A 26,153-nucleotide genomic window follows, 5' to 3' on the forward strand; every position below is an offset into this window, starting at 1 on the left:
GCCATATATTTTGATTAATTTTGTATTTGAGAAACTTTTATTATGTTCTGTGAGTTTTCCTTGGTCTTTTAGGAAGGGTGTTGTGTTTCTTTACCTTTTTGATTTTTATTTTTTAAGATTTAATTTATTTATTTGAAAGAGTTACAGAGAGGCAGAGGCAGAGGAAGGGAGGGGGGTCTTCCATCCACTGGTTCACTCCCCAAATGGCCACAATGGCCGGAGCTGGACCAATCCGAAGCCAGGAGCCTGGAGCCTCTAGGTTTTCCACATGGGTGCAGGGGCCCAAGGACTTGGGGTGTCTTCTGCTTTTCCAGGAACATTAGCAGGGAGCTGTATCAGAATTGGAGCAGCTGGGACTCCAGCTGGCACCCACATGGGATGCTGGCACTGCAGATGCAGCTTTACATGCACCACCACAGCAGTGGCCCCTGTTTCTTTCCATTAAAATGAATTTATCACATTATAATTATATATGTATAAATAAATAAACATTTCCAAGTGACTGGATAGATATCTTTTAATTTATTCTAAGAATTGGGCATGTGTTTTTAATTTTTACCTTTTGGATTAAATGAAGAAAATCTTGACTTTAAAAGATTTATTTATTTGTTAGAAATTCAGAGTTACATAGAGAGAGGCAGAGACAGAGATCTTTACTCTGCCAGTTCACCCTCCATATGGCCTCAATAGCCAGGGCTGAGCCAGGCCGAAGTCAGAAGCCAGGAACTTCTTCTGGGTCTCTGACATGGGTGCAGGGGCCCAGGCACTTGGGCCAGGTTTTGCTGCTTACTCAATCAGCATGGAGCTGGATCTGAAAGGGAGCAGCCAGGACTCTAACCAAGGCTCATACATGATGTTGGTGTTGCAGGCAGCAGCTTAACCCACTACGCCATGATGCCAGGCCCTGAAAAACATAGCTTTTTAAAAGATTGATTTATCTATTTTGAAAGTTAGAGTTATAGAGAAAGGAGGAGAGAGAGAGAGAGAAAGAAAGAAAGAAACCTAGAGCAAGGAGGGGAGAGAGAGAGAGAGAGAGAAAGAAAGAGAGAGAAACCTATCTTCCATCTGCCAGGGCCAGCGCTGGGGCACAAACCAGTGCCTATGTGGAATGCCAGTGTCATAAAGGCGGCGGCATTACCCACTATGCCACAACACCAGACCCAGGAAATGACGACTTCTAATTTCACATGTTAAGATTTCACTGTTTTAATTTCACTGTTTTGTCTGCCAGTATTCGCTAAAGAAATTGAAATCATATTGCAAGTATTACTTTCAGAATTTATTTTTTTAAAGATTTATTTATTTATTTGAAAGAGTTACACAGAGAGAGAAGAGGCAGAGAGAGAGGTCCTCCATCTGATGGTTTAGTCCCCAATTGGCAGCAACGGCTGGAACTGTGCTGATCCAAAGCCAGGAGCCAGGAGCTTTCCTCCGGGTCTCCCATGTGGGTGCAGAGGCCCAAGCACTTGGACCATCTTCTACTGCTATCCCAGGCCATAGCAGAGAGTTGGATTGGAAGTGGAGCAGCCGGGTCTCAAACTGTCACCCATATGGGATGCTGGCACGTCAGGCCAGGGCGTTAACCCACTGTGCCACAACGCCGGCCCCCAGAATTAATTTATTTGAAAGGCTGGCATGTAGGTGCACACGTGCGTGCATATACATGTATATATACACACACACACAGATTGAGGTTTTCCATCTGCTGTTTCATTACTCAAATGCCTGCAACAGCTCTGGCTCTGCATCCACGTGTCTTCCACCTGGGTGGCAGGGATCCAAGTACTTGAATTACCACCTGCTGTCTCTTAGAGTGTGCATTAACTGGAAGCTGGATTGGAAGCACAGCATGGACCTAAACCCAGATATTTGATGTCAGATGAGAATGTCATAGGTGGTAACATAACTGATTCAACAAAGCCCATCCCACAAATAATACTTTTTAACTTTCTCCTTAATATAGTGTGAATATTTCCTATATAATTAAATAATTCTTTTAGAAACGTTTCTAATGGCTACGTAGTATCATAAAGGGATATCATAGGCTACTTAAAGAAAACCATTTTACTAGCTATTTAAATTATGTTGCAGTACCTTTATTCATATTTTTAAATTTTTTATTTATTTATTTTTTAAAAATATGCACTCCTGGCTTCTGTGAGGCTCAGTGCTGGCTTCTGTGGGCATTTGGGGAATAAACCAGTGGATGGTAGATCTGTCTGTTTCTGTCTCTTTCTCTGTCTGCCTTTCCAACAAAATGAAATTTATTAAACAAACTCATTATAAGGCTGCACAGTGTTCTGATAGATGGATATACCATGATTTCTGAAACCAGCTGGTATTTGTGCACATTTGAGTCAGAATACTTCTTTTTTCTTTTTTTTTTTTTTTTTTTTTTTTTTTTTTTTTTTTTTTTGACAGGCAGAGTGGACAGTGAGAGAGAGAGACAGAGAGAGAAAGGTCTTCCTTTTGCCGTTGGTTCACCCTCCAATGGCCGCCGCTGCAGCCGGCGCACCGCGCTGATCCGATGGCAGGAGCCAGGAGCCAGGTGCTTTTCCTGGTCTCCCATGGGGTGCAGGGCCCAAGCACCTGGGCCATCCTCCACTGCACTCCCTGGCCATAGCAGAGAGCTGGCCTGGAAGAGGGGCAACCGGGACAGAATCCGGCGCCCTGACCGGGACTAGAACCCGGTGTGCCGGCGCCGCAAGGTGGAGGATTAGCCTATTGAGCCACGGCGCCGGCTCTCTTTTTTTTTTTAAGATTTATTTATTTATTTGAAAGTCAGAGGTGAAACAGAGAGAGGGAGAGGCAGAGAGCGAGTGAGCTCATTCACTCCCTAGTTGGCCTCAATGGTCGGAGCTGCGCAGATCTGAAGCCAGGAGCCAGGAGTTTCTTCTGGATCTCCCACATAAGTGCAGGGGCTGAAGGACTTGGGCGATCTTCCATTGCTTTCCCAGGCCATAGCAGAGAGCTGGGTCAGAAGTGGAGCATACGGGACTTGAATCGGCGGTGCCCATATGGGATGCCAGCACCGCAGGTGACTGCTTTACCCGCTATGTCACAGTGCCAGCCTCAGAATACCTTTTTTAAAATTGTCATATGTGGGACCGGTGCTGTTGCGTAGTGGGTAGTGCCACTGTCTGCAGTGCCGGCATCCCATATGGGCGCCGGTTCTAGTCTCGGCTCCTCCTCTTCCGATCCAGCTTTCTGCTGTGGCCTGGGAAAGCAGTGGAAGGTGGCCCAAGTCCTTGAGCCCCTGCACCCAGGTGGGAGACCCAGAGGAGGCTCCTGGCTCCTGGCTTTGGATCAGCTCAGCTCCGTCCGTTGCAGCCATCTTGGGGAGTGAACCAACGGAGGGAAGACCTTTCTCTCTCTCTCTGATTCTGCTTTTCTCTCAGTGTAACTCTTTCAAGTAAATAAATAAATCTTAAAAAAAAAATTGTCATGTGTTGGGAGCTGGTGCTATGGTGCTATGGGTTGGTTTTCCGTCTGTGGCACCAGTATCCCATATGGGCACCAGTTCTAGTCCTGGCTGCCCCTCTTCCAATCCAGCTCTCTGCTATGGCCTGGGAAAGCAGTGGAAGATGGCCCAGGTCCTTGGGCCCCTGCACCCACATGGGAGACCTGGAAGAGGCTCCTGGCTCCTGGCATTGGATCATCACAGCACCGACTGTTGTGGCCACCTGGGGAGTGAACCAATGGAGGGAAGACCTTTCTCTGTCTCTGCCTCTCACTCTGTAACTCTACCTCTCAAATAACTAAATAAAATCTTCAAAAAAATTGTCATTTGTGTAATTTATTTGAAAGGCAGAGAGAGAGGGAGAGGGACAGATTCAGAAAACAGAGAGATCACCTCTCTGCTGGTTCACTCCTGAAATGCCCACTTCAGCTAAGGTTGTGCCATCCTAAAACAAGGAAGCAGAAATTCAATCCAGGTCACAACAAGGGTAGCAAGGACCTACGTACATGAGTACTCACCTGCTGTGTCCCAGGGTATCCATTAACAGGAAACTGGAATTGGAACCATAGCCTGGGACTCATACCTAGCCACTTTAATATGGGATGCATACTTCCCTAGTGACTTTTTTTTTTTTTTAAGATCTATTTATTTATTTGAGAGGGAAAGACAGAGAATGTCCATCTGCTGGTTCACTCCCCAAAAGGCTGCAAAGCCAGGGTGGGGTCAGGCCAAAGCCAGGAGTCTGAAACTCCTGTCCTGTCTCCCACATGGGTGTCAGGGGCTGCTTTCCTAGGCACACAAGCAGGGAGCTGGATCTGAAGTGGAGCAGCCATTGGAACCTGTGCTCATATGGGATGCCAGCATTGCAGGCTGCAGCTTTTCTTTTTTTTTTCTTTCTTTTCTTTTTTTCTAAAGATTTTTATTTATTTGAAAGATAGAGTTACAGAGAGGTACAGACAGAGAGGTCTTGTATCTTCTGGTTTACTCCCCAAATGACCGCAATGGCCGGAGCTGAGTGGATCTGAAGTCAGGAGCCGGGACCTTCTTGCATGTCTCCCACATCAGTGCAGGGGCCCAAGGTTGGCCTTCCTCCACTGCTTTCCCAGGAAAGCAGAGAGTTGTATCAGAAGAGGAACAACCAGGACTAGATCTGGTACCATTATGGGATGCTAGCACTTCAGGCTGGGGCTTTAACCCGCTGTGTCACACAGCACCGCCCCCCCCCCCCCATTTTAAAATTTTTTTAGAAAATTAAAGAAGCACCCAAGATTGATACATCTTTTAGGAGTACTTAGTCATAATTATAATACAACTTTTTGAGTACAGGAGTCCCGCATGGGAAGTAAGTGCACAGTGACTTCTGTTGTTAATTTAACAGTTGACACTCTTATGTATGATGTCATGATCACTCGAGGCTATTGACATGAGCTGCCTAGACTATGGAAGGCTTTTGAATCCACAAACTCTGTCAGTATTTAGTCAAGGCCATAAGCAGAGTGAAAGTCTTCTCCTCCCTTCGAAGTACTTCCTTCTTTGATGACCACTTCTTTCCACTGGGGTCTCTCCCCCCGAGGTCCTTCATGGAGGACATTTTTGGCCACAGTGTCTTGGTTTTCTATGCCTGAAATGCAGGCTGCAGCTTTACAGGCTAAATCACGATGCCAGCCCGACCAAGTGACATTTTAACTCCTTTGCCAGATGCCTGCCCCAGAGTTAGAATACTTTAGATTGTAGATTGAAACTGTGTATATTGAAATGTGCTCCTTTTAAAAAAGTACATATCTTTATATTGTGTTTTTCCCTTATTTGAGATGTAACTTTTATGTTTCCTAGTGAGGGATCAGTCAAGCTGGTGAATACCACTATCTGTCTTCCAAAGATATACAGAGACACTTATTTGGGGGATTATTCCTGGGATGTTGGGGTGGGGGAGATGGAGAGGGAGGGGAATGATTAGGCACAGGAGATAATAAGAAATTTCAAAATTCATGGTACCAACCATGAAAAGTTTTTTAAAAACGTGAAATAGAAGAGCCTAAAAAATACGTAAGACATTAAAATGGTACTTAAGGAATTGTAAGATGTGTGTGACCTGCATCCAGCTCAAGAAATAGAACCTTGCCAACATGTATATACCTCTTAGCATTCAGAGCTCCCTGCCCTGCCCCTGGTGGTGGGCACTGTCCTGACCATTGTGACATTCACTCTGATTCTCTATCATTTTATGACCTGATTATATATTCCTAGATAATGTAGTAAAATTGTACTTGTTTTTGGAATTTTCCCCCTGAATTGTTTAAATACCTGAAATTTTATATCCCTGATGGGGAGGGGATCTTGAAGAGTTAAGTCAGAAAGGGAATGTGGGAGGTAATGAACAACGAATCCGACATAGCCTGGTTTAATGAAGTTTGGGAGTTTTGATGGTAGTGTTATTGGGTAAGCTTAAGATCTTTTTTGTAGCAGGTGATGTAGCTGGATCTTCACTGTTGCCAGGACTCTGGATCTAGCCTTCTCTGTGTTCTTTGACTAATGCTTCTGAAGTACCTGTTTCTATGACTTGGGATGGTCCTGCGTGGAGGCCTCTTTAGGCACCCATCTCTTCCTAGTCATGTTCCTGCTGGGCATTTCTCAGTGGTCATGATTAAGAGTCCTTTTGGACAAGCCTCTGGTTCCCATTATTTTTCTGAAGTCTTACTGCTTTGCTTTTTCTGTCCTAATTTGTAAAAGCTATAGTATGGAGTTTAATGATGGATTTGTTTGTCAATACTTATTTCTTTTTCCTATTTAGGCACCTGGAAAGCTTGAGCAAGCAAGAAGATTTCTTTGTTTTGGTGAAGGGTACCTTACCTTGCTTTGGTTTTAAACTTAACTAGAAATTTGCATTGTGACAGAGGTTGTACCTGATGGATAAAGATGTCTTCTCTCTCTCTTTCTTTTTTTATAGATTTATTTATTTATTTGAAAGTCAGATGGCTGGTGCCACGGCTCACAAGGCTAATCATCCGCCTATGGCGCCAGCACCCCGGGTTCTAGTACTGGTTGCTCCTCTTCCAATCCAGCTCTCTGCTGTGGCCTGGAAAGGTAGTTGAGGATGGCCCAAGTGCTTGGGCCGTGCACCCGCGTGGGAGACCAGGAGGAAGAACCTGGCTCCTGGATTCAGATTGGTGCAGCGTGCCGGCCATAGCAGCCATTTGGGGGGTGAACCAATGGAAGGAAGACCTTTCTCTCTGTCTCTCTCTCACTAACTCTGCCTGTCAAAAAAAGAAAAGAAAAAAGGAAAGTCAGAGTTACACAGAGAGAGAAGAGGAGAGACACACAGAGAGAGAAGTTTTCCATCCGCTGGTTCACTCCCAGGTTGGCTGCAATGGCCAGAGCTGCTCCATCAGAAGCCAGGAGCCAGGAGCTTCTTCCGGGTCTCCCACATGGGTGCAGGGGCCCAAGGACTCCGGCCATCTTCTACTGCTCTCCCAGGCCATAGCAGAGAGCTGGATCTGAAGTGAAGCAGCCAGGACTCAAACTGGCACCCATGTGGGATGCCGGCACTGCACGTGGTGGCTTTACGTGCTATGCCACAGCACCGGCCCCAAAGACGTCTCTTTAGAGAAAAAGATAGAAACAGTTTCTAATTCCTCTTCATAGTTCAGTTACTTTTATATTTCTGTAGTGCTACTTGTACAAAAAACAGCCTGTCCCGTATAGAATACATACAAAACTGAGACTAAGAGTTCATGTACTATGTGCAGTCTGACATAGAATAGTTCCCTTATCTGCAGGAATTACATTCCAAGATGTATGGGTGGTCTTTAAAAAGTTAACTGAAAACCTTGAATAGATTTCAAAAAAATTTTTTTAAGGATTTATTTTTATTTATTTGCAAGTCAGAGTTACACAGAGAAGAGGCAGAGAGAGAGAGAGAGAGAGAGAGAGACAGAGAGGTCTTCTATCCAATGGTTCACTCCCCAACTGGCAGCAACGGCCGGAGCTGCACTGATCCAAAGCCAGGATCCAGGAGCTTCTTCCAGGTCTCTACGCGGTTGCAGGGGCCCAAGGACTTGGGCCATCTTCCATTGCTTTCCCAGGCCATAGCAGAGAGCTGGATTGGAAGAGGAGCAGCCAGGACTAGAACCAGCACCCATATGGGATGCTGGCGCTTCAGGCCGGGGTGTTAACCTGCTGCGCCACAGCACTGGCCCCTCAAAAAAATTTTTAGGCCTAAATCAACTCATCTTGTAATTTCATTTTCTAAGAACTTTTGGAAGTGTCCTTATATACTCTGTTTTCTCTGATACATCTGTACCTACCATAAGAGGTTTCTCTGGCATATCTGAACTGTCAGCATTACTGCTAGTGTGCTTGGGCGCCATTCTTAGTAAAGTGAGCATTATTGTAGCTTAAGCACTGTGCCAGTTGCTCTGACAGTTAAGAGGGCTACCAAATGACTAATGGGTGGGTATACTGGACCCACATACTGTTTGTATGCCAGACAAAGGCACAGTTCACATCCTGAGTGGAATGGAGCTACTCAGACCACCGTGTAATTTAAAGCTTATAAATTGTTTATTTTTGAAATTTTCTATGTAGTATTTTTAGGCCAGAGTTGATTGTGAGTAACTGAAAGCAAACAAAGCAAAACTATGGATATTTCTATTATAATTTCATTAAATTAAATCAACACATATGTATGCAGTTACTGATGTATGCTCTCTGGCAAGGGTTAACACCATTGCTCCGTACTAGGAAGCAGAACCTGAAATGGTTACATCTAAGCAGATAACTACAGTTGAAGGATTCGTAGACAAGCAGATAATGACCACATTCCATTCCCAGTGTTTGTTTTTTTCTTTGACCTGGGGAAGGCCTCTATCACAGCCCCCACTTTGATGCTCAAACCGCTTTGGGGTCAGAGAACATCACCTTTATCATGTTGACTCAAGGCATCACTTTGGCTTATAGAGCTGTTTTTTATATCTCCACAACATGGGTGGCTGTTTTTAACCTTTTTAAGTTATCTATTTTTGTTTTATTATTATTTTTTTAGACAACAGTTACTCAAGTTGAACTTTTTACAAACTCTTTTCTCAGAGGCAAGTATTGCAACTATGATTGGGAACCAAGGGTGTGTATCATAATCAGGAGGTAACAGAGAACGAGAATAGTCTATACAGTTTGTTTGATAGCTGATTGTTTAACATTTTGCTGTGCATGGGTCAGTCAGTTTTCGGAGTGGCTGAAGCAGGGCTGTGGTTTTTGGGTACTCTTTTGAAGCTCAGAGGCTTCTCAGTGTATGGCTCGCTTGTTCTGGATGGGCAGCTTGCACAGTGTTTATGGGATCTGAGATGCAGTCCCAGTTGCAGGCCTCCGGCTTTACTCTGTTAGGGTGGATCCAGGGAGCTATTTCAGCCACTCTGACTGCAATACGGGTGGAGAGAACAACAGTAAACTGACCTCTTCAAAGGGGCTTTAGGGGCTGGGCATTTTATTTCCTTACCCATACCATATCTCTTCGCTTAAAAGGATGAGCTTTTATGTTTAAGCTCACATCAGTCATTCCCCAACTCAGGGATTGATGGAGGTCATGGCACAGCTGAGAGCCTGCATCTGTTGTCTCAAGGTGAGGCTGCCTATTTCTTTTAAATCTCTGTGCATTCCCTTGATTGTATAGGGAGGGTGCCCATAAAGAATTTCAAAAGGAGAACCCTTTCTGTTTAGTAGGGCTACATCTAATTCTCAACAGTGCTGTTGGTAATAGCCGATCCCAGTATAAGTGAGTCTCTTGGCACAGTTTACTTCATTGTGTTGTGAGTGTCTGGTTCTTGTGTTCCACTTTTCCAGAGCTCTGGGGCTGATAGGCCATTGTAACTTCCAGATGATTCCTAGTCCTTTTGCCATCACCTGCATCACCTCCACTATAAATTCAGGCCTGTTGGCAGACCTAATAGTAATTGGAATTCCAAAACGGAATGATTTTTTTTTTAAGTGAAATTTGGGCCACCTAGCATGCTTTTTTAGTATGGGGTTGGAGAGCCTCTACCCACCCTGAGAAAGTGCACACAAGGACCAATAAGCATTCCATAATTAAATTTTCAAACGGAGTTCCTCCTATGCTATGCACCTGGAGGGGTGCTTGGCAGAGGTTCTTCCAGGCAAACATTTCACATTGTCTGCAAACTGTCCTAGCTATGTTGGAAAGCCCAGGGTTCTAAAGGTGCCATATTCCAGGGCCATTCTGCCTGCATGAGTTCCTTCATGAAACTGCTTGATAAAGGCCGAGGCTAGCGGCTTGGGATGGCAACCTGGCCACTCTCAAATTTCTACCATTGCCCAGGGATATAATTTCTGATTCAGTTTTGAACCAGGTTAGCTCATGCTGAGAGTAGTTTGGTTCCTATTCTGCTAGAGGACCAGGAAACAGGGCAGTCAGTGGTCAGGGTGACTGGCCCTGTTGTTTCTGTGGTGGCCATGGGCTTAGCTTCTCAGTCAGCTTTTCTGTTTCCTTGCACTGTGAAGGTGTTTCGCCTCTGATGGCCCCAGCATTGCATAACAGCCACTCTTGTAGGTGCCCACACAGCATCCACAAGTTAGTGCCCCGACTATTGTGCCAACATGCCCATGCATAGATAGGAAAATGGCTTAGTTATGTCCAGAATCCCCTGAGCTGAGGCATTGGTGAGTGCCCTTTTAATCTGTCTGGAGTCCTTTCTTATGTCTGTTTTTAGAACAGAGGCTCTCTCTCTCTGCCTGCTTTCTAACTTTATAATGTGGCTTTGCCAAACTAGAGAAACTAGGTATCCATATTCTACAGAAGCCATTGGCTCCAAGGAACCCTTGAACCTGGCACTGGGTTGAAGCAGTGGGGATTGAGCAAACTGTTTTCTCTCAAGCTGACGCTGTCCTTGGGACAAGTGAAAGCCAAGATATCTTACTTTCTCTTGGCAAATTTGAGTCTTTTTTAAAGAGATGTTGTAGCCAGCCTCCCACAAGAAAGTGGGGAGAGGCCGTGTTCCCTCCATGCAGTCCTCTTGTGTCTGCCCATGTTAGCAGATCACCCACATACCAGAGTAGCCTGCGGCCATGCCAGTTGACTGGGAAAGCTTTTCAGTCAGAGGCTAGCACAGTGCCAAAAATGGTTGGAAAATTTGTAAATTCTTGGGGTAGTCTAGTCCAAGTTAGCTAGCCCTTGTGTCTTTTCTTGGGATTTTCCCACTGGAAGGCAAAAATCAGCTGACTGTGAGGGACCAGATGGAAACAGAAAAAGGCATCCTTTAAGTCGAAACATGTAAGTAGCTTCAGCAGGGATGAGACTCAGAAGGGTGTAAGGATTTGGGACTACCGGGTGTAAAGTTACAGCTTGGTTTACTGCTCGCAAGTCCTGAACTGGCCGATAAACATCTGTCCTCGGCTTCTGAACTGGTAGAAGGAGTCTATTCCATGACAACTGGCAAGGCTAGAGGATCCTATGCTTTAGAAACCTCTCTAAATATTTTTGAATTTTAATCTGTGTCTTGCGAGGGATGAAATACTGCCTTTGTCGGATGGGCCCAGTTCCTGGCTATAGTTTTATCATTTATGTAGGACACGCTTCTAGCCAGTCCTTGGCTGGGAGGCGGTTGTCCTCTGTCCGCGCCCCCAGTACCTTAAAGGAGAGGGCCCGTGTTGTGTCTCCCCCTGGAGGCTTTCGAGGCTCCGCTCTTCCTGAGGAGCTGTGAGTCAAAATTTTTGTTTCTGGTCCTCCAAAGATCAGAGCCACTTGACTGCAGGAGTTGAAGGTTATCTGAATCTGCAGCTTCTCTAATAAATCTTGACCCATTAAAGCCACTGGCGGTCAGGAAGATGTAGGAACTTGGGAATAACTTCATGGCTGCCTGAATTACATGGCCGAGGCAGGAAAAAGGACGATGAGCTTGGCGACTGGTGGCTCTCACAGTAGTAGGCTGGCTCTGAGAGTGGCCCCACGGGGTGGATCACTACTGAATTCTCTGCTCCCAAGTCCACCATGAGGTCAGTGGGCTGGTGCCCCTGACAGTCATTTTGACCATGGGCTCCTGGACGCCCAGCAGAATGGAACCTTCTGTCTTTTTTTATAGTATTTTTTCTAAATACATACAACATGTACACATATAATAATATACATTACAGGACAGAATAATAAAGAAGCTTGGTAACAGTCTTTTAACATCTTTAACTGCTTAAAAATTACCATTAATCAATTAGAATTACTTTTTGCTCTTAGAAACCTGAATTAACCATACTTTTTAAGTTGCAACCTGTAGTCCATTGATTGTAAACTTGTTAGAAAACTTGCATTTAAGAGCATTTGTTAGAGTCCTTAAAAAAAAAAACCCTGATTTTAGGTGTTTTTAGAGAAGAATACAAAACTGTAGATGACAAAAGACTTTAGATAGCCATGGTTGAAATTATAAAACTCATTAATCATCAAGAAGAGGCATTTGTTTACTCCACAAACACCTGTCTGATTTTGTAATCACTTGTCTCTTTTAGGCCTCTGGGCTTTTTTTAATAAGATAACTGTCATGACTGATCAACAACAAGCTCATTAGACTTCTGTAACTTTGGACATTTGTATCAGTACATTTTATATTAGCACAACTTAAAGTTTAGTACCATTTTACATGTTGACAGTACCTTTGCTATAATCCAAATAGCCTAATTAGTTGGAGTATATACAAGATGAGAGATATATCCTTCCACATTTCCAGGAGCCCAGCTGGAAATATCAAAGTTTAAAGAATTTGGAACTTTGACTTTCTAAATGTTAAGGATGTCAAGAAGGCTTAAAATATCTGCTTGAAATAGGATCCCTTAACATCACAACATAATATAAACCAGATTTAATCATTGTTATAAAGTGATCACTCAAACACTTTAAAATAAGTACATATTTAAACAAACCTTAACTCTTAAAACTCAGCTGTTTTTAAACAGTCAGAACTTACCAAGACAGAAAACACAAAGATTACCTCCATAGGATACAAAATTTGTTTTTTTAGTCTGTCACCAAAATGGGAAATAAAAACCTCAGATGTAAGAGTTAGCATGTGGATAATCATCCCATAACTTGAAACGATTTAAGAGAGTCAGAACTAAAGTTTCCTGGAGCTGGCTAGAAAATTGACAGTCACAGATTAAACAAAAACTACTTAAAAGGAGATGCTGCAGTTTTTTTTTTTTTTTTATTTAAGCAGATTTTAAAATTAAAGATCAACTATTTAAAAATATTTACTAACATGTATTTCAAAAACCTCGTTGTTTTAACAGAGGATCAGATTCTAATCCTATGTCACTGTACCTTTGGTTTTAATGTTAAATTTTTAGAAAACATTATAACTACATTTTAATAATTATAGTCAATTTTTCACACAGATATTATAAGATTATTCCGCTTAAAGCTTTTGGTTGTGTGTGTGTTTTGATAGGCAGAGTGGACAGTGAGAGAGAGAGACAGAGAGAAAGGTCTTCCTTTTGCCGTAGGTTCACCCTCCAATGGCCGCCGTGGCCGGCGCACTGCTGCTGGTGCACCGCGCTGATGTGATGGCAGGAGCCAGGTACTTCTCCTGGTCTCCCATGGGGTGCAGGGCCCAAGCACTTGGGCCATCCTCCACTGCACTCCCTGGCCACAGCAGAGAGCTGGCCTGGAAGAGGGGCAACCGGGACAGAATCCGGCGCCCCAACCGGGACTAGAACCCGGTGTGCCGGTGCCGCAAGGCGGAGGATTAGCCTAGTGAGCCGTGGCGCCGGCTCACTTAAAGCTTTTGTGACTTCCTCACATATTTCACAACTTACACTTTTAAGTATTTTGCCCTATTTTTTCTTTTTCAGTCTAGAGTAAATTCTCCTGTAGGACAAAACAATTTTTTACAAGCATTGCCCTTTTTTACTTAAAAAAATTTCAAAAAAATATTATTTATTTATTTATTTGAAGGCAGATTTACAGGGAGTCAGAGGCGGGGGTGGGGGGAGAGGTCTTCCATCTGTTGGTTCACTCCCCTGATGGCTGCAATAGTTGGAACTGCACCAATCTGAAGCTGGGAGCCAGGAACTTCTTCTGGGTCTCCCACAGGGGTACCGGGGCCTAAGGACTTGGGCCATCTTCCACTGCTTTCCCAAGCCATAGCAGAGAGCTGGATCAGAAGTGGAGTAGCTGGGACTCGAACTGGTGCCCATATAGGATGCTGGCACTGCAGGCGGTGGCTTTACCTGCTATACCACAGAGCCAGCCCCTAAAATTTATTTTAATAACCTTTCTCACCTAAAAAGATTTTCATGCTTGTGACCCTTTTTTCATTTGTTGATTTCCTTGATTACATTGAAATAATTATTTAAAAATCTCTAAATTAAGACATTCTAAAACTAAAAGAACATGTCAAATATTAACCCCAGTTACTTTCAGGCAGTCTTGAATTATTTTTCAAATATAGACTATTTATGAAAACATTAACAAACTCAAATAGTTATATTTTTTAGAATTTAAGATGTTAAGAATATCAAAGTTTACATTTAGAAAGATTTATCTCATTTACCTTTACCCAATTTGTACTGAACAGTTACACCTAGATAAGATGGTGAGATACTATATGATACTTTTATCTGAATTAAGGTCAAAATTACTTTTTTAAGGAATTTTATTATTTTTCATAAACCAACTCTAATTGGAAATCAGTGACATAAACCAGAGACTGCAAAATCTACCCCAAGGGGCAATAACAAGAACTCATTACCATTGTTATTTTGGCTGAATCTGTTAAACCACATTACAAAACAAGATGGGTGAGTTACAAAGCAAATTATTTTTAAGGCAATTAATTTTTAGTTTCAAAAGGGAGAAATCCTTTTAAACCTAGTTACAACTGTACCAGATTAGCACAAGAGCAATTACCCTGGCATTTTTATGCATGAGATTGTTATTTATCAAAACTACCTCTAACTGGTCACCCAGTGTCTCAGAGTTGCAGTTTTTTTTTTTTTTAATTAATTAATTTATTTATTTTGACAGGCAGAGTTAATGAGAGAGAGACAGAGAGAAAGGTCTTTTTTTTTTTCATTGGTTCACCCCCCCAAGTGGCCACTACAGTTGGCATGCTGCACTGATCTGAAGCCAGGAGCCAGGTGCTTCCTCCTGGTCTCCCATGTGGGTGCAGGGCCCAAGGACCTGGGCCATTCTCCACTGCCTTCCTGGGCCACAGCAGAGAGCTGGACTGAAAGAGGAGCAACTGGCACAGAATCCGGCGCCCAAACTGGGACTAGAACCCGGGGTTCCGGCGCTGCAGGCAGATTAGCTTAGTGAGCCCCGGCTCCAGCTGAGTTGCAGTTTCATCTCTGTGCTATATCGTTTTATGAGATTGCTTGGGCAACCCTGCAAGGTGATCAGCCTCCCTTTCTGCCACTCAGGCAGATCTGCTAAACCAAATGAATCAGGGTTCCTACCAGTTCCAATCGGTAGTGCTCCCTAGATTGATTCCTCTGCCTACTGGGTCCATTGTGCTGGCAGGGTCAGAGTCCTAGCACACTGCGGAGAGCCACTCACCACAGAGTAAGTGATCCACTGGCACCACGAGAGATCACTCTGCCCCTGATGCTCCAGGGACCCTGAGCCCTAATCAACAAGGGAGGTGGAACAAACACTAGCCCAATCCCAGACGAGCCCCCAGAAAAATGTAGGGGGGGCTCCTGAATAGAGATGAGACATCAAGGCCAGGAAGCAATCTTTTATGTTGATGATGATGATGATGATGATGATGCCACCGCTGGAGGCATAAGGCCCAGTTGGGTTTTTATCCCAAAGACTGAGCCAAGAAGGGTATTTCCTTATATATGGTTATAGCCTCTTTGTCGTCTTTATATGGTTATATACATACATGAGATTGGATATTCTAATATTACGCGGCAGCCACAGGAATTGTTACAATACTGGCATGCATATGTAGTTACTGATGTAAGTTGTTGGGCAATGGTTAACATCATTGCTTTGTACTAGCAAGCAGAACCTGAAATGGTTACATATAAGCAGACAGTAACTACAGTTGAAGCATTCAAAGACAAGCAGATAATGACCATATTTACTTCCAGTGTAAGTTTCTTTTTCACTGTCTGATCTTGTTGAGGCCTCTTATCACAACACAGCAGTTCTTATTAGCCATTTTTATTTGTTTCAGGCTCTCATGGAGTTCCTCTGACTTCTAGCCCAGTGCTCTTTGTTCAGATTACAGAATCTCCTCTGACAGGAGTTATGGGACAGGGTTAAGTAACAGACCAGGTGGGTGGGAATTGCTTATTTGATCTGCTCACCTCTTGGGGTCAGTTCAGGTGATGTTGGAGTCTGTGCGGCAAGCTCTGCTGGCAGGCAGTCAGGCTGCGTTTGGTGCCACAGGAATCAGTCTTTCTGTCCTTGTTCCCAAGCTAAACCTAAAGGGAGGGGTGTGTGACAACAGCTCAGGGAAGGCCAGTGCACCCGCTATGCTATTCTGCCAGAGTCTCTGTTCCCCCTCCTCGCTTAATTTCATGTTGACAGTCTCTTCTTTCTTCCCCTCCCTCCCTCTCTTTCTGTTCTAAAGAGTGACAGACTTATATTTTAGCTAAAAATCTGCTCATATATGGCATTGAAGCAAATTTAAGTGTAAAAATACAAACTTTTAAAATATAAAATTAGGCTGGCACCACGGCTCACTAGGCTAATCCTCCGCCTTGTGGCGCTGGCCCACCGGGTTCTAGTCCCGGTCAGGGCGCTGGATTCTGTCCTGGTTGCCCCTCTTCCAGGCCAGCTCTCTACTGTGGCCAGGGAGTGCAGTGGAGGATGGCCCAAATCCTTGGGCCCTGAACCCCACGGGAGACCAGGAGAAGCACCTGGCTCCTGCCATCGGATCAGCGCGGTGCACCGGCCGCAGCGCGGCGGCCATTGGAGGGCGAACCAATGGTAAAAGAAGACCTTTCTCTCTGTCTCTGTCTCTCACTGTCCACTCTGCCTGTCCAAAAAAAAAAGTAAAATATAAAATTAAGTTCATGTAAAAACCTATAGTGGGGCCGGCGTCGCGGCTCACTAGGCTAATCCTCTGCCTAGCGGCGCCAGCACCCCGGGTTCTAGTCCCGGTCGGGGCGCCGGATTCTGTCCCGGTTGCCCCTCTTCCAGGCCAGCTCTCTGCTGTGGCCAGGGAGTGCAGTGGAGGATGGCCCAAGTGCTTGGGCCCTGCACCCCATGGGAGACCAGGATAAGTACCTGGCTCCTGCCATCGGATCAGTGCGGTGCACCGGCTGCAGCGCGGAGGCCATTGGAGGGTGAACCAATGGTAAAGGAAGACCTTTCTCTCTGTTGTCTCTCTCTCTCACTGTCCACTCTGCCTGTCCAAAAAAAAAAAAAAAAAAGTAAAATATAAAATTAAGTTCATGTAAAAACCTATAGTGGGCCGACGCCACGGTTCACTAGGCTAATCCTCCGCCTAGCGGCGCCAGCACCCCGGGTTCTAGTCCCGGTCGGGGCGCCGGATTCTGTCCCGGTTGCCCCTCTTCCAGGCCAGCTCTCTGCTGTGGCCAGGGAGTGCAGTGGAGGATGGCCCAAGTGCTTGGGCCCTGCATCCCATGGGAGACCAGGATAAGTACCTGGCTCCTGCCATCGGATCAGCGCGGTGCTCCGGCCACAGTGTGCCGGCTGCTGCGGCCATTGGAGGGTGAACCAACGGCAAAGGAAGACCTTTCTCTCTGTTGTCTCTCTCTCTCTCTCACTGTCCACTCTGTCTGTCAAAAACAAACAAACAAACAAAACAAAAAAAAACAAAAAAAAACAAACCTATAGTGAAGAAAACCCATTTATGAACAGTTGGTATATATTTTTTCGTCTTTTTCATTCAGTTAAAAGACAGTGGCCATGATTATAGCACTTTTTTAATGAAATAAAAAACAACTTCTTGCATGATTTTAGGTCGGGAAGGTGTTAGAGGAAATTACTGTTTCTGAGACTGAAGGGTGGCCCTTAAGTTAATCTCCCTTTTCAGACATCCTGGAGCAAGGAAGGATTTGATTTCAAAACTCTCCCCTACTTTGTGCTGTTTCTTCCTGATTTGATGTGCTCTCCTTAGGTCAGAAAAACAGGTCTTAGATGATTTTATGCTGCTGAGATTGAGATCCTGTTTGTTTGCTGGTGGAGTTGCTGTTCCTGTGCCATATGAAAGCTGAATTGTTTCTGATTGTTCTGCTGAACATGTATATCCATCCTTGTTGGGGCTCTTTCAACTGCTCAGGTTCCCCAACCTTGTTCCTGAGGAAAACCCAGGTGTGATACAGGAGCTAACCTACCCCTCCTGCAATACCTGCAGCAGAGTGGCTTCATGGGCATGGTGACTAACCTGCTGGCGATCTCTTTTCTCTTCCCACAGATTTTGAAGCCAGCTTCATAAGGCTTTTGGACAAAATAACTAACGGTTCTCGAATCGAAATAAACCAAACAGGTAAACTCCTTTTCTTTCCCTGCATGAAAGCACCTACATACACCATTGAAACAACCTCTGCTTCTCACTCTTCCATAGTGTAAATGCTGTATTTTGCTTAAAACTCTACCTGAAAGAGAAAAAAAAAGGGGGGGGGGGGCTGGCGCTGTGGTGTAGTGGGCTAAGCCTCCGCCTGCAGTGCTGGCATCCCATACAGGCGCCGGTCCTGGCTGTTCCTCTTCCTATCGAACTCTCTGCTAATGGCCTGAGAGAGCAGTGGAAGATGACCCAAGTGGTTGGGCCCCTGCACCTGTGTAGGAGACTCGGAAGAAGCTCCTGGGCTGCTTTGGATCAGCCCAGCTCCAGCCATTGCGGCCAAAAATAGGGAGTGAACCAGCGGATGGAAGACCTCTCTCTCTTTCTCTCCCTCTCTCTCTGTGCCTCTCTGCCTTTCAGATAATATTTAATTATTTGAAAATCAGAATTAGAGAGAGGGAGAGACAGAGAGAGATCTTCCATTGGCTGGTTTACTCCCCGAATGGTCAAAATGGCCAGGGCTCGGCCAGGGCTCAGCCAGACCGAAGCCAACAGCCAGGAGCTTCATCTGGATCTCCCACATGAGGGTAGGGGCCCAAGTGCTGGGCCATCTTCAGTTGCTTTCTCAGGTGCATTAGCAGTGAGCTGGATCAGAAGTGGAGCTGCTGAGACTCGAACCAGTGTCCATATGGGATGCCAGCACTATAGTTGGCGGCTTAACCCACTACTCTACAGAGCTGGCCCCTATATAAAAATTTTCAAAATATGTTCACTTTTAATATCACATTAAATTCTTAAGGCAAACTTTGGGGCCGGTGCTGTGGCTCACTTGGTTAATCCTCTGCCTGCGGCGCCAGCATCCCATATGGGTGCTGGGTTCTAGTCCCGGTTACTCCTCTTCCAGTCCAGCTCTCTGCTGTGGCCCAGGAAGGCAGTGGAGGATGGCCCAAGTGCTTGGGCGCCTGCACCTGCATGGGAGACCAGGAAGAAGCACCTGGCTCCTGGCTTCAGATCGGCAGAGCTCCAGCCGTAGCGGCCATTTGGGGAGTGAACCAATGGGAGGAAGACCTTTCTCTCTGTCTCTCTCTCTCACTATCTATAACTCTACCTGTCAAATAAAAAAAAATTCTTATGGCAAACTCTGAGGTAGTTGCATATGCTGAATTTATTTTATTTTCTCTCTTACAGTAAGTTTACAGATGTATATGTAAATGTGAGAACTCCTTCATCTCTTGCCTTTCCATTCCCTTCTCTAGGGGCAGCCACTGTCACAGTGTTTGTTGACACAGGCACTTACATAACTCAGACCATCAACGGGGTCATGCTCCTCATAGTCTTCAGCAGCCAGTATTTCGTCACTGGCATTAACTGTCTTAGGGAAATCTCTCTGCCAGCAAATACAGGTCTGTTCAGTATTTCTGTTCGCTGTGTATAGTATTCCATTGTATGGATGCACAATCATTTATTTAACTGCTTCCTACTGTAATCTTTTAGGTTATTTCTTTTCTCTTTTCTATTAGTCTTTCTCTTCTTTGTGTAGACCATGGCAAAACTCCATTGGCCAACTTCATGAACTGTGTACCTTTGTGTATATATTCCACACATAATTCTTTGACCTTTCCTGTATACTGGTGCTTTTAAAAAAGAAGACAAGATTGAGTTCATACATAGCCCTGTTTCATGGGAGGTTTGCTGATCTGTGACTGCATCTAGCCATACCTTACAGAGAGCTGGTTTTGGACGTGAGCTGTTCACATGCTCTTTGCCAGCTGGAAGACCCTTAGTCTTTCGTGGCTTGTTTGATTGGAAATTGCTGCAAGTTTTTACATAACTTTTTAAAAAGGTTTACTTACTAGAAAAGCAGAGTGACACACACACACACACTTCACACACAGCTTGTATTTTTTATATAAGATGAACAAATTTCATGTATTTCATATTTTCAGATATAGGAGCATAATGAAACTTACCATCCTACCCTCCCTCAAGCCCACACTCCCACCCTCCATCCTCCTTCCTTTCTTATTCTTTCTTTTAATTTTTAAAATGTCTTACTTTCAGTTTATTTTAAAATCATAAGATTAACCCTCTAGTAAGTAAAACATTCAACAAAAAGAAGAAAAAAAAAACCACCAAAAACTCTGTTCCTCAACAGCAGAGACAAGGACTGTGAACAATAATCAATTCTCAAAATACCAATTTCATTCCAATATTGCATTCTAGATTAGTTACCACAGAAAACGTATGGCACTTGTCTTTTTGGGACTGCCTTATTCCACTAAGTATAATAGTTTCCAGTTGCATTCATTTTGTTGTGAAAGACATGATTTCATTTTTTTAACCACTGAATAGTATTCCATATTGTATATATACACATTTTCTTTATCCAGTCATTGGTTGATGTGCATCTGGGTTGATTCCACATCTTGGCTATTGTGAATTGAGTTGCAATAAACATGGGAGTACAGTTAACTCTTTCATATGCTGATTTTATTTCCTTCAGGTAAATTCCCAGGAGTGGGATGGCTGAGTCTATGGTAGTTCTATTTTCAGCTTTCTGAGTATCTCCATACTGTCTGCCACAATGGCTGTACTAGTTTACATTTCTACCAACAGATTAGGGTACCTTTTCCCCCACCATACCTGTTCGAGTCCTTTTTCCATTCCTTGAGTGGATTTTTTGTTTTTGTTGTTGTTGAGTTTCTTGAGCTTTTTATAGATTCTGGATACTAATCTTTATCAGTTGCATAGTTTGCAGATATTTTCTCCATTCTGTCTGTTGCCTCTTTACTTTGTTGAGTGTTTCTTTTGCAGTATAGAAACTTCTCAATTTGATGTTATTCCATAAGTTTTGGTTTTGATTGCCTGTGTCTCTGGGGTCTTTTTAAGAACTCTGCCTATTGGCCGGCGCCGCGGCTCACCAGGCTAATCCTCTGCCTAGCGGCGCCGGCACACCGGGTTCTAGTCCCGGTCGGGGCGCCGGATTCTGTCCCGGTTGCCCCTCTTCCAGGCCAGCCCTCTGCTGTGGCCAGGGAGTGCAGTGGAGGATGGCCCAGGTGCTTGGGCCCTGCACCCCATGGGAGACCAGGAAAAGCACCTGGCTCCTGGCTCCTGCCATCGGATCAGCGCGGTGCGCTGGCCGCAGCGCGCCGGCCGCGGAGGCCATTGGAGGGTGAACCAACGGCAAAAGGAAGACCTTTCTCTCTGTCTCTCTCTCTCTCACTGTCCACTCTGCCTGTCAAAAAAAAAAAAAAAAAGAACTCTGCCTATGCCAATGTCTTGTATGGTTTCCCAATGTTGTCTAACAATTTGATGGTATCGGTTGCAGATTTAGGTCTTTAATCCATTTTGAATAGATTGTGTGAGTTGTACAGTAGGGGACTTGTTTCATACTTGTGCATGTGGAAATTCAGTTTTTCCAACATCATTTGTTGAAGAGACTGTCCTTGTTCCAGGGACTGATTTTAATGCCTTTGTCCAAGAATAGTTGATTGTGGATTTGTGGATTGATTTCTGGAGTTTTTATTCAGTTCAATTAGTCTACATGTCTATTTTTGTGCCAGTACCAGGCTGTTTTAATAATAACTGCCCTGTAGTTTGTCTTGAAATTTGGTTTTGTGATTCCTCTGGCTTTGTTTTTGTTGTTTAAAATTGTTTTGGCTGATCGGTGTCTCTTGTGTTTCCCTATGAATTTTAGCATTGTTTTTTCCAGATCTGAGAAGAATGCTGTTGGTATTTTCATTGGGATTGCATTGACTCTGTAAACTGCTTTTGCTGGTATGGACATTTTGATGATATTGATTGTTCCAATCGATGAACATGGGAGATTTTTCCATTTTTTTGTGTGTTCTGTTTCTTTCTTTAATGTTTTGTTATTTTCATTGTAGAGATCGTTGACATCCTTGGTTAAATTTATTCCAAGGTATTTAAATTTTTTGGAGCTATTGTGAATGGAACTGATCCTAGAAGTTCTTTCTCAACCATGACATTGGCATTGTCTGTGTATACAAAGGCTATTGATTTTTGGGTGTTAATTTTATATCCTGCCACTTAGCCAAACTCTTACAAGTTCCAATAGTCTCCCCCCCCCCCCTTTTTTTTTTAAAGATTTATTTATTTATTTGAAAGGTGGAGTTACAAAGGGGCAGAGGCAAAGAGAGATCTGCCATCTGCTGGTTCATTCCCTAATTGGCCACAATCAGTGGAGCTGGGCCAATCTGAAGCCAGGAACTAGGAGCTTCCTCTGAGTCTTCCATGTGGGTACAGGGGCCCAAGCACTAGGGCCATCTTCTGCTGCTTTCTCAGGCCATAGGAGAGAGCTGGATCAGAAGTGGAGTGGCTGGAACTTGAACCAGTGCCCATACTGGATGCTGGCACTGCAGGTGGCAGCTTTACCCACTATGACACAGCACCAGTCCCTCCAATAGTCTCTTAATGGAGTCTTTTGGTTCCCCCTCTATATTTAATCATGTCATGCAAACAAGGATAATTTGTCTTCCTCCTTTCCAATTTGTATCTGTTTGACTTCTTTTTCTTGCCTAATTGCTCTGGCTAGAAGTTCTAGAACCATATTGAATAGCAATGGTTAAAGTGGGCATCCTTGTCTGCTTCTGGATCTTAGTGGAAATGCTTCCAGCTTTTTTATTTTTATTTTTTATGATTTATTTATTTATTTGAAAGAGTTACAGAGAGGGAGAGGCAAAGGCAGAGAGAGGAGAAGGATCTTCCATTTCTTGGTTTACTCCCCAAATGTTGTCTTCCTTATTCTTGTTTCTAATATTTCTGTGTTTATTTTTAGGCGTTTATGGAAGTACTTGTTGGTTTTCTATTCTGATGTGTTCTGTCTTTGAACTATGCCTCTGTGGCTTAGTGGAGTGTCTGCTCCTTCAGTGAATACCCAGAGGCATGGTCTGGGTGGGTCAGGGAGCTCTGGTCAGTGCACAAGGGTGAGATGAGAATCTAGGTGACACTAAAGTTGGACATGGCAGATCTCCTTTGTTGTAATCAAGGGTAGGGTATGTTGATGCCTGTTAGCATAATCACAGTCTCACCTCCTCTCTTCCAAGGTGATCAATGCCTGGGGTGAGCCCAGAGTGGGTACAACCCTGACCCATGCTGGCGCCTGAACCACAGAGACAATCTGAATAGTCCTCAGCATGAACGTGAAACACTCTGCTGTGACCTACCCCAGGCAATCAGAGAGCTCTGAGTCTCTGATGCTAGACACAATGATTGGGCAGAGACCCAGCTACACCCTATGCCCTATCGTGTAGACACAGAATTCCCACAGTCATAGCATGCAAAGGCTCCCACAGTCACAGGGTACAGAGGATCCCCTATCAGTCCTGCGAGCCTGACCCATCCACTGAGAGAACAAAACCAGCTGCCTCTGGGTACTCTACCTTGTCCATTGAGCCCCAGAGCCTGTGATAGGTTGAGAGGATGGGAGTACCCCACAGTCCTAAGTGGGTACCCAGCCCCCTGTCAGCCCTCTCAGCCAGACTCAAAGTCAGTCGGAAACACAGATTTCCCCCCTCTTTTAAAATGTCCTGGCCTCTCCTCGCCTCTCCCCACCTCTCCCCACCTCTCCCCGCCTCTCCCTGCCTCTCCCCGCCTCTCCTTGCCTCTCCCCGCCTCTCCTTGCCTCTCCCCGCCTCTCCCCGCCTCCCCCCTCCCCCCCCCTCCCCTCCCCTCGCCTCGCCCCTCCCCTCCTCTCCCCTCCCCTCTCCTCCCCTCCCCTCTCCTCTCCTCCCCTCCCCTTCCCTCCCCTCCCCTCCCCTCTCCTCTCCTCTCCTCTCCTCTTGACAGGCAGAGTAGACAGAGAAAGAGAGAAAGGTCTTTCTTTACCGTTGATTCATCTCCAATGGTCGCTGCGGCCGGCGCACTGCGCTGATCCAAAGCCAGGAGCCAGGTGCTTCTCCGGCTCTTTTCTAGGTTAGGTAGGCATCGTGCCCGCTGCTAGGGATCTTGTTAGTGTGGTCCACGAGGTTCTTCTTCATGCAGTATTACCAGTGACATGGGCTGCCATAGTCTGCTCTCACCTTGCTCTCAGAAGCTAGCATCTCCTTCAAACCCTGGCTGCTGGAATTGTGTGTCGTGTCCCACTCGCTGCTGTGTGTCTGCTCTTTCCAGGCTGCTCCATGGCATCTCTCTTCTTTCTGTAGAATTTCCACTTCTCCTCTGGGAATACATTTCGTCTACTTTTTTTCTGTCATCTTCCCCTCCTCAAAATCAGCATATCTTTTACCTATTCAGCTATCTTTGAAACTAAAGAGAAAAACTTTCCATTCACTAGTTTACTCTCCAAATGGCCACATCTTTGCAAAAGATTTTGAGCAGCCAAATTACCTTGTTCACCTTTCATCTAGTTGTTTCCTCCCAGTCCCCCAATGTCGTTTAGGGTATTTAACTTTGTTCATTTTCTGATGTGTCAATCCCATAAAATTTTTGGGTGAGTATTAAGAAAGTAAGTAAAGATAATAAAGAGCTTCTACTAATGCCTTAAAATGCTTTGGTTGTTTCTGTTCATTAATGTTAAAACAGCTGCTGTGAATGTCATTGAATGCCTTAGATACTTGCCTTTTCTAGGCATCTTACTTTATGAGATACCTGAAGACTCTTACTTCAGGGGACCCAGGGGAGGCTGATCCCAGTGGGATGATTTAAGAACTTTTTTTTTTTAGGATTTATTTATTTATTTGAAAGGCAGAATAACAGAGAGGCAGAGGAAGATAGAGAAAAAGACAAAGTCTTCCATCTGCTGGCTTACTCCCCAGATGGCTGCAACAGCCAGAGCTGTACCATTCTGAAGAGGAGCCTCCTCTGGGTCTCCCACGTGGGTGCAGGGGTCCAAGGACTTGGGCCATCTTCCACTGCTTTTCCAGGCCATAGCAGAGAGCTGGATCGGAAGTGGAGCAGCCAGGACTCAAACTGGTGCCCTTATGGGATGCTGGCACTGCAGGTGGCAGCTTTACCCATTATTCCACAGCACTGGCTCCTAAGAATGTCATTTAAAACCTACAGTTGGTGCAGTCTTGGTGTGCCCTTGGGAAGCTAGGGTGCTTATGAGGAGCTCTTCCCTGGGCCCTGCCATGACTTGGCAACTTGGGTGGCTTAGGGAGGGGTTTAATTTATTACTGTTTATTAAATTACACTCACAGTTTATTATTGTTTCAAAGGCTTGACAGTCATGAGTCAGCATTTACAGTGAAGTATGGACTCTCAGGAATGGCATTTTGAATTCCCTTAGATACCCTTGTTACATTTTCCCCTTGGGACTCACTGCCTTCATTGCCTTTGTGACACTTAGTGTTTTTCCTGCTGAGAGTGGCTCTTTTTCCCCTGACTCCAGGAACAACCTTGTATTACCAGCCTGGCCTCCTATATGGTGGGTCCCTGGAACATGACTGCAGCGTGCTCCGCGGCATTGGCTATTACCTGGAGAGTCTTCTTTGCCTGGCTCCATTCATGAAGCATCCACTAAAAATAATTCTGCGGGGAGTGACCAATGACCAGGTGGACCCCTCGGTGAGTATTGAGTACAAGCCATGGTGTCAGTTGCATTTTGTCTCTTTCGCCGCCTGATTTCTGAACAAAAAAAAGTTCCTCATAAAGCACTGTTTTATTTTGAATTATATCTTTGTTATGTGCTTTGAGATTTATAGGTTAATCCACTTCAGGAGGCAGATGAACCCAGACTCATTGTAATCCTCAGGGTCAGGACAATTGTTAATATTCATCCAGGTGCCTATCGTTGTTGTGTAAGAACCTTCGAAACAGATGCTTAGAGTCTCATTGCAGTTGACATGAAGTATGACTTTGTTGATTGAAGTGTGTGAGAGTGATGTTTTTAGAAGGTTATGTGATAGGTGAAGCTGGAGGGCAGCAGACCAGGACATAATATCCTCTTGGCATTACCACAACATGATCCTGACTTATGCAGGCTTCTGGCCTACGCTGAAGAATTTCCTTCATCGGAGAAGAGTTTGCAGATTTAGTAAAAAGGCCTAAGTGCAGAGAAGGAATGTATGAGCTCTGATAGTTTGTTGGTTCTAGCAGGCTTCTTATTAAGCATGTCAGTTTTCCTGCGTGTATTTATATGGAGAGAATGGTTCAACATCCAGCTAAAGTTTTCACAGTGATCACCACAGCCGTCTTAGTGCCAACCTTGGACATCTTACATTGAGGAAAGGATTCTCTGCTTTTGTATGCCCTGTTATCCA

At 44.7% G+C, this 26,153-nt stretch overlaps 1 protein-coding gene across 2 annotated transcripts in view; it reads left to right on the forward strand.

Moving 5' to 3' along the window:
• Positions 1 to 26,153, forward strand: part of RCL1 (RNA terminal phosphate cyclase like 1) — an 89,072-nt gene that overhangs the window by 20,120 nt on the left and 42,799 nt on the right. For both annotated transcript variants that reach the window (XM_051846120.2, XM_002708109.5), the window contains exons 2-3: positions 17,845 to 17,916; positions 25,283 to 25,458. In XM_051846120.2, coding sequence (XP_051702080.1) covers positions 17,845 to 17,916; positions 25,283 to 25,458 — 248 coding nt within the window. The remainder of the gene's footprint in view (positions 1 to 17,844; positions 17,917 to 25,282; positions 25,459 to 26,153) is intronic.

This window comes from Oryctolagus cuniculus, chromosome 1 (genome assembly GCF_964237555.1).
Source record: "Oryctolagus cuniculus chromosome 1, mOryCun1.1, whole genome shotgun sequence".
Taxonomy (NCBI): domain Eukaryota; kingdom Metazoa; phylum Chordata; class Mammalia; order Lagomorpha; family Leporidae; genus Oryctolagus; species Oryctolagus cuniculus.